Genomic DNA, 8,618 nt, shown 5'->3' with positions numbered 1-8,618 from the left:
ATACTTTTAAGTACAATAACAACTTAAGGAACCAGAAAATACTAAATGTCTTTGGCTATACAACTAAAAGGCCATTCTTCCAACAGAATAGGACATATTCACTTCAGAACCAACTATAGAAACAGAAAGCATAACAGAAATATGCATAGAATTTAACTATAATGTGTCCTGCCCTTTTTTATTTCCATTCTACCCACATAATAAGCAAGGAGAATGCAATTTACATATCATTCCAGGTGAGACTCAATAGCACTACATAGAAAATACCCAAATTTCTGCAAAGGCAAAGTGAATTAAAACAATTATACAACTAAGTGAAGATTGAAGGGACAAATTTGCATTTTTTTTTTTTTTACTTGTTTGCTTGTTTTTAAGCCTTACAAGTGTAGAAATTACAGCTGATAAAGAGTCACAATCTTCACAAATGGAACTATAATAGAAAAATAAATCAAATGAAACATTTATTAATAAATGAAGCCTATTTTATTACTTCAAGTGTTAATGATAAAAAAATTTCCAGCACAGCTGTTGCATTTAAAAAAGTGAAACTACGTACTATGTTTCTAGCTCAATAAACAGATGAATCTGATGTCTTTGAATGACATAACAATTGAGCATTGTACAGTACATCTTATGAAGACCCGTAAATTAAAGAACTACTGGTTTAAAGTTAGTGATTATGAAACAAATACGTATTCATAGTTTCATCTTCTTTTTTCTTCCTCGACCATCAGGTGCTCCATCCATTTTACGTTTCTGTGTCTACAAAAAAACAGAAGGATTACTCTCTATGACAAGATGAAATATATTTGCAGACACATTATAGCACTCCAGTAATAACTGCTCCATAGTAACAATAAATTGAGATTTTCTCCAGGATTATATAAATTTTTCAAAATAAACCATCAAGTTTCCAAATAATCTTATCTACTTATTTTACTTACACAACAAAAACATTTTAATGCTCATAATAAAATTATAAGAATTACTCACAATCAACAGTAATAAATTAATATACCAAACCAATGTACAACAGTCCCTCTTCACAAAAGAAAGCAGTAATGAGAAATATTTTGTGAGTTTTTAAAAGGAAGTTACATAAATACCAGATATTATCCACAGATATTCATTTACCCATGACTTTACAAATGAATTATTATTAAATAACAAGATGGCCTTTTTCCCTTAAAATGTTTGCCTTCACATTGCTAACAATCACTGGGACCAAACAGTAAATATTGTAAAGCCACTGTTTTCCTAATATTCCGTCAGGTATTTTAAAATTATAATTTGTACTCCCAATGAAAAGAGTACACTCACGGCATTCATGAAACATACCTTCACAGATTTTCGCAAATCCTAATATTATGGACTACCATCATAATGAGATTTTCCCCATGCAATACGAGATCAAGTTTAACTTATACTTTTAAGTGACTCAAAACTGTATTATTTAAGGGGAAGGATGGACTAACACACCAATGATAGCCAAGTAGTGTTCAAATACTTAAAAAGAAAAAAGTTAAGAATAAAATTTATATGGTTTTGCATATTTACATATTCATGAACACTTACTGAAGGCTTTGGTCCTCGTTTCTTTTTCTCTGCCTTCTCCTTTTCTTCTAGTTCCATGTTTTCTCTTTCAATTAAGGTAATTAAGGTATTACACCTCCTCTGGAGCTCCTGAGTTATAATCATAAATTTACATGGTAAACTTGTATTTTCTATATACAAGATTTCATGATTTCAATTTTAAAACAAAGGTAGGTTTTAATAGGGTAATATAAGACTACGCACACACCCCGATACATAAAATAAAAACAAGCAAAAGGCTCTGATTTTCATACATAATTGATGCTATAAGGACAAAAAGATACTTGCAAATAATGTTTTAACGTCATTCTCTAAAGCCATACTGTTGTATATTCTTCATAAATCCTTCCTTCACTTAAGAATTAAAACAGCAAAAATGAACATCTCACATTATATGCAATACTCCTACTTAGTGTCTATGCCTGAGAACTCTGTGCCACTTATACTCAAAATTTTTAAAAATTAGAAGTCCACATATTTGAGGGTCAAAATCAACTAGAACTTTAAGAAGGGTGCATAATTTTTCCCTTCAAAGTTATTATAACTAGAATTATGGTAGTCGATGTACCACATGCCAATCTCCTTTCCCAATTTTGTAAAAATATCTATGGAAGTCTATGATGAGATCTACTTCATCCCTCTCTAGCAATCTTTACAACCTCTAGAGAGGATTTAAAGTATAATGTAGATGTAACAGATAACCTGAAGGAAACAGAAGTCCATTTGCATGACTGCTGACTAACAGCTCCCTTCCTTAAAGAGCAAAAAAATTTTTTCTCATGAGTGATTCTACAGAGAAAACCACAATAAAACCATTTTAAAATACTACTTTATACAATACATCATACAAGGTTTAGAAACTTGCAATAGAGACAGAAGGTAGTATGCTACATCAAAGTTCTGTTTCCCTTAACAGGTGCACTGTGGCACACAAACCATGAATGTGTTACAGATGTGCTAAGGTGTGAATCCTCTTGGCTCCTGGGCAAGAACAAGGCCTCAATTAGTTATCACCAAGGGACTAAATATATTTTCATTTTTTGTGCGCCTTAATATGAAACATGTTAGGAAGTAATGCATTTTCAGACCATGGTATTATACTGGTAAATCAGTGTGACACTGTACCTTATTACAATCACTACAAAATCATTACTCCACATTAACTATATAAATTAGTCCTGCGTAACAAGACTTAAGATAGGAGTTAGAGTGACTGAATCTGTCTTTCCTCTAATTACGTACCTATACAATGTTTTTATTTTCAAAATAGCTTCATGATAGTTTAGTACATTTCACAAACTAGGGTATCACAAAACAGTAGCCCCCCTTATCTAGTGAAAAAAATTTTCAGTGGTCAAACATAAAAACACTGCACATGCACACGATCCACTGACTTGTAGAGTGACAATATACTTTAAATACACTGAGAAATCCTACTATAAAAATGTTTAAACTCTGCTTATCCCAGCATATCCCAAACCTAAACTACAGAACCTTTTTAGCATTATCATCAAACTGCAGAACACAAGTTGAAGTTAAAAGTGCAAAAGTAAAGGAGCTACCCATCAAAACTAAACTTTTCTGAATTCTAATTTTAGGTTATAAGGAATGAAGATTCTTGGTTAGAAACACCCAGACACTGGGAATAAAATAAAACTTAGCATTAAATCAGAACAAAAGTAGTCTTTTACTACATTAAGCAATTATTTTAAAATAACCCAGATTCAGCATTCTGATGTGCAGATGCCTGAATGCAAGGAGCACTTTTCCTTATAGAAATTTGTTCATTTGCAAAACCAAAAAGTCATCACATTCAGAAGTTAAAACCATAGTGACACTTCCTCCCACTTAGAATCTGATTAAAATATAAAAAAAACTAGTCCTATCACACATAGAGATGTTAAAAGATGTATGATATTAAATGATGGGGCCAATAAGCTTTATAAGTCAACTATGATATTAGATATTTAACTGTGGATATAAATAGTTTTCTAAGAAACTGATTTAACCTATGATACTAACAACACAGTAACAAAAACTCTACTTCAGAGATTTAAAGAAGTTACCTTAGTTAAAGAATATTGAAGAACATACTTATTCTGTAATCTTTGCCACATTAAAAAATGGCCTTAGCACTCACCATTGCAGTTCTGGACTTAAGAAACCAGTCAAATCTGAACTGAGGAGAGTTGCGAATACACTGTCTCAATTCATCATAAACATTTTCCTTGTCAAATCCAAGCTTGTGAAGCATACAAATCAGAAAACGATCCTCTTCTTCAGTATAGTTTTTTCCTTTGTTAGTACCATATGATATTCTCAGCTGATGAAAAGGTGCTTTGTACCGTCCAATCTATAAAAGTCAGATTTTAAATTATATAAAATACAAAATCCCATATAATCTGTATTTTAAACTCAGCTTTAATATAATTAGCTGTAAATGTTGTATTTCACATCAGAATTTTCTATCTAGAGCACCTCAATTGCATTATATAACCTTTGTCCTGAAAGACCTTTACAGTCTTTATTATTATAAAAAGAAAAACAGACTCAGACTGTCTGAAACTACTTAGAAAGGAGCTAATCCTATTGCCTTTGAACCAGATGTATCAGTCTAATACTGCAGTAAATTCTGTTGACAATATCTAAAAAATACATTTAAATGGTTTTCATTGAAGAAAATTTTAATTATAAATCCTCATTTTTTTGTTTGCTTTTTGAAAAAGGCAAATTTATTGCAATAAACACTTACATCAAAAGAATGGAAAGACTTCAAATAAACGACCTAACACTATGCCTGAAAGAACTTGAAAAACAACAACAATCCAACCCTAAAGGTAGTAGACAGAAAGAAATAATTAAGATCAGAGCACAACTAAATGAAATAGAGACCCAAAAAAATGATAGAAAAGATCAACAAAACAAAAAGTTAGTTTTTCAAGAAGATAAAATAGACAAAACATTAGCTAGGTTAACAAAAAAAAGAAAAGACCCAAATAACAAAAATTAGAAATGAAAAGGGAAACATTACAACTGATACCACAGAAATAAGAAGAATCATTAGAGACCATTATAAACAACTGTATGACAACAAATAACTTGGAAGATATGCGTAAGTTTCTGGACACATATTAAACTATCCAGACTGAACCAAGAAGAAACAGAAAACCTGAAGAGACCAATAACAAACAATGAGACTGAAGTGGTAATCAGCCATCTTCTAACAAAGAAAAGCCCAGGTCCAGATGGTTTTACAGCTGAGTTCTACCAAACCTTTAAAGAGGAATTAACACCAATTTGCCTCAAACTATTCCAAAAAATTAAAACAGAAGCCATTCTCCCAAACTCATTCTATGAGGTCAACATAACTCTGATAACGAAACCAGATAATGACACAGCAAAAAAAGAAAATTACAGACCAATATCCTTGATGAACATAGAGGCAAAAATCCTCAACAAAATATTAGCAATCACAATACATCAACACACCCAAAAACTTATACACCATGATCAAGTGGGATTCATCTCAGGGATGCAAGGATGGTTCAACATACAAAAGTCAATAAATGTGATACAACACATCAATAAACTCAAGGACAAAAAACATATGATTATCTCAATAGATGCTGAAAAAGCATTTGACAAAATTCAACATCCCTTCATGATAAAGACTCTCAACAAATTAGATATAGAAGGAAAGTATCTCAACACGATAAAAGCCATCTATGACAAGCCCACCGCCAGTATCATTCTGAATGGGGAAAAACTGAGGGCTTTTCCTTTAAGAACAGGAACAAGACAAGGATGCCCACTCTCACCACTTCTATTTAACATAGTACTGGAGGTACTAGCCAGAGCAATCAGGCAAAAGAAAGAAATAAAGGGCATCCAGACTGTAAAAGATGAAGTCAAACTGTCCCTATTTGCAGATGACCTGATACAACATACAGAAAAACCTAAAGGCTCTATCAAAAAAACTCCTAGAGCTGATTAACAATGTCAGTAACACTGCAGGATACAAAATAAATGCCCCCAAATCAGCTGCATTTATTCTCCAGTAATGAGCTAACAGAAAGAGAAATCAAGAAAGTAAGCCCATTTACAGCAGTCACAACAAAAATAAAATACCTAGGAATCAATTTAACCAAGGAGATGAAAGATCTCTACAACAATGAGAACTACAAACCAATCCTGAAAGAAATTAAAGAAGACACAAAAAGATGGAAAGACATTCCATGCTCTTGGATTGGAAGAATTAACATTGTGAAAACATCTATACTAACCAAAGCAATCTATACATTCAACGCAATCCCCATCAAAATACCAATGACATTCTTCACAGAAATGGAAAAAACAATCTCAACATTCATGTGGAACAAAAGACCCTGAATAGCCAAAACAATCCTGGGGGGGAGGACGCAATCCCCATCAAAATACCAATGACATTCTTCACAGAAATGGAAAAAACAATCTCAACCTTCATGTGGAACAAAAGACCCTGAATAGCCAAAACAATCCTGGGGGGGAGGGGGGGGAGCCAGAGGTATAACACTACCTGACTTCAAATTACACTACAAAGCTATAATAACCAGAACAGCACGGTACTTCCATAAAAATACATACTTGGATCAGTGGAGCAGAATTGAGAATCCAGAAATCACCCTTCAGGCTTACAGCTATCTGATATTTTGACAAAGGGAACAAAAACATACATTGGGGAAAAGACTGCCTCTTGAATAAATGGTGCTGGGAAAATTGTATATCCATATGCAAAAGAATGAAACTAGACTTGAACCTCTCATCATATATTAAAATCAACTCAAAATGGATTAAAGACTTAAGTATAAGACCTGAAACTGTAAAATTACTAAGGGAAAACATACGTGAAACATTTCAGGAATGCAGTCTAGTCATGGATTTTATGAACATGAGCCCAAAAGCACAAGCAACAAAAGAAAAAATAAACAAATGGGACTATATCAAACTAAAAAGCTTCTACACAGCAAAGGAAATAATCAAGAGTGAAACAACAACCTACAGAATGGGAGAAAATTTTTGCTAACTATGCATCCGACAAGGGATTAATATCCAGAATATACAAGAAACTCAAGCAATTACACAGTACAAAAACAAACAACCCAATTAAAAAATGGACAAAGGAACTGAATAGACATTTTTCAAAGGAAGACATACAAATGGCGAACAGGTACATGAAAAAGTGCTCAACATCACTAATCATCAGGGGATGCGAATTAAAGCCACATTGAGATACCATCTCACCTCAGTTAGACTGGCTATAATCAAGTAGACAGAGAATAACAAATGCTGACGAGGATGTGGAGAGAAAGTAACAGTCCTACACTGTTGGTGGGACTGTAAATTAGTACAACCACTATGGAAAACAGTATGGAAATTTCTCAAACAACTACAGATACATCTTCCATATGATCCAGCAATCCCACTTCTGGGTATATACCCAAAGGAATGAAAATCATCACAACAAAGGGATACCTGCACTCCCATGTTCATCACAGCTCTGTTCACAACAGCCAAGATATGGAACCAACCTAAATGTCCATCAATGGACGACCAGATAAGGAAAACGCAGTATATATTTACACCGTGGAATGCCACTCTGCCATAAAAAAGAATGAAATTCTCCCATTTGCAACAACATGGATGAGCTTGGAGAAACATGTTGAGTGAAATAAGCAAAGCACAGAGGGATAAATACTGTATGCACTCATTCATAAGTGGGAGCTAAGAGAGAAAGACGGAAGGAAAGAAAGACCACAGTGGTGCGTTGAACATGCAGAGTGAGAGAACATACCTAGGGACACAAAGTGGAGTGGGGAAAGGGGGATATGGAGGGAGGTCGGGAATAATGGGGAGGATAACTGGGTGGGGGACACAGGGTATAATCACAATTGTGGTAATGGGCAGGTTGCCAGTATGGATCTGGCCATCACATCATAGGCATGAGTGGTAACAATTTGCTTTGTACCCCATGAATATTCATAACCAATAAAAATAAACAAAAATTTAAAAAAATTTAAAAAGAATAAATTTACTTGTATTTGAAGTATGCAATATGATGCTGTGGGATACATGCAGATAGTAAAAAGGTTACTATAGTGAAACAAATTTACATTCCATCATTTCTTACAGTTACCCATTTTTTTGTTTATGAGCAAGAGCAGCTAAAATCCTATTTAGCATGAATCCCAAATATAACACAATTTTATTACCTACAGTCCACATGCTGTATATTAGATCTCTCAACTGTTCATCCTACATATTGCTACTTTATATCCTCACAACTTTGTCTTTTATTCAACATATGTGTTATCACTATGTCTCATATGTGTGCTGCAGTGATACAGGGTAAGGTTGAACTGGAGAAACACAGACAGAAACAAATTTAGGATTCTTTCAATTTGATAGCTACTGCTTGGCTTACATATGTAAGCACATTAGTCCATAACTTTAATCGTCCATACAATGGAATACACAGACTAAGTGCTAACTAAAAAAAAAAGTCATAAGCAAAATTTGTTGTTCAATGTCACTGCTTAAATAGCTGGTTTAGCCTAGTAGAAAATAACAGAAAATGTTTAGGGGAAAAAAAAGTTACTTTAACTCTCATATTCACAGATCAGAATTACTTTATTAACCACCATATTTATTAATATACAAAGTACCTTTGTGTCAAGTGCTTTTTTGATACTTATTCTTCTTTGAATTCTTGCCTCTCCCCTTTCAATCTGAGCCATAATCTTCTCTATGTCCTGGAGCTCATTGCATCTTTCCCAGAACACAGCTGTAAAAAGAATAAAAGTTCCCAGATGGGATAGGTGGAGAAAGGGGATAAATATAACTGATTTGTTTGCATGTATGCTGTAATCTATTTTACTTGCTAAGGATTAAGAAATGTTTCTATTTATCCTACATCTGATACTAGAAAATAAGTCACTTAGAATTTGTTTCCTTACACGAAAAAAAAAAAAAAAAAAAAAAAAAAAAAA

At 33.3% G+C, this 8,618-nt stretch overlaps 1 protein-coding gene across 1 annotated transcript in view; it reads right to left on the bottom strand.

Moving 5' to 3' along the window:
- Positions 1 to 464: 464 nt before the first annotated feature.
- SMARCA5 (SWI/SNF related, matrix associated, actin dependent regulator of chromatin, subfamily a, member 5) overlaps positions 465 to 8,618 on the bottom strand; it is a 49,373-nt gene continuing 41,219 nt past the window's right edge. The window contains exons 21-24 of the mRNA XM_008590452.1: positions 8,295 to 8,413; positions 3,734 to 3,946; positions 1,576 to 1,683; positions 465 to 762 (exon numbers count right to left, since the gene is read on the bottom strand). Of these exons, the coding sequence (XP_008588674.1) occupies positions 697 to 762; positions 1,576 to 1,683; positions 3,734 to 3,946; positions 8,295 to 8,413 (506 nt within the window). The 3' untranslated portion in view covers positions 465 to 696. The remainder of the gene's footprint in view (positions 763 to 1,575; positions 1,684 to 3,733; positions 3,947 to 8,294; positions 8,414 to 8,618) is intronic.

This window comes from Galeopterus variegatus, unplaced genomic scaffold (assembly GCF_000696425.1).
Source record: "Galeopterus variegatus unplaced genomic scaffold, G_variegatus-3.0.2 Scaffold6110, whole genome shotgun sequence".
Lineage (NCBI taxonomy): Eukaryota > Metazoa > Chordata > Mammalia > Dermoptera > Cynocephalidae > Galeopterus > Galeopterus variegatus.
The sequence above is the reverse complement of the archived record's forward strand: the minus strand, read 5'-3'. Positions and strand labels throughout refer to the sequence as shown.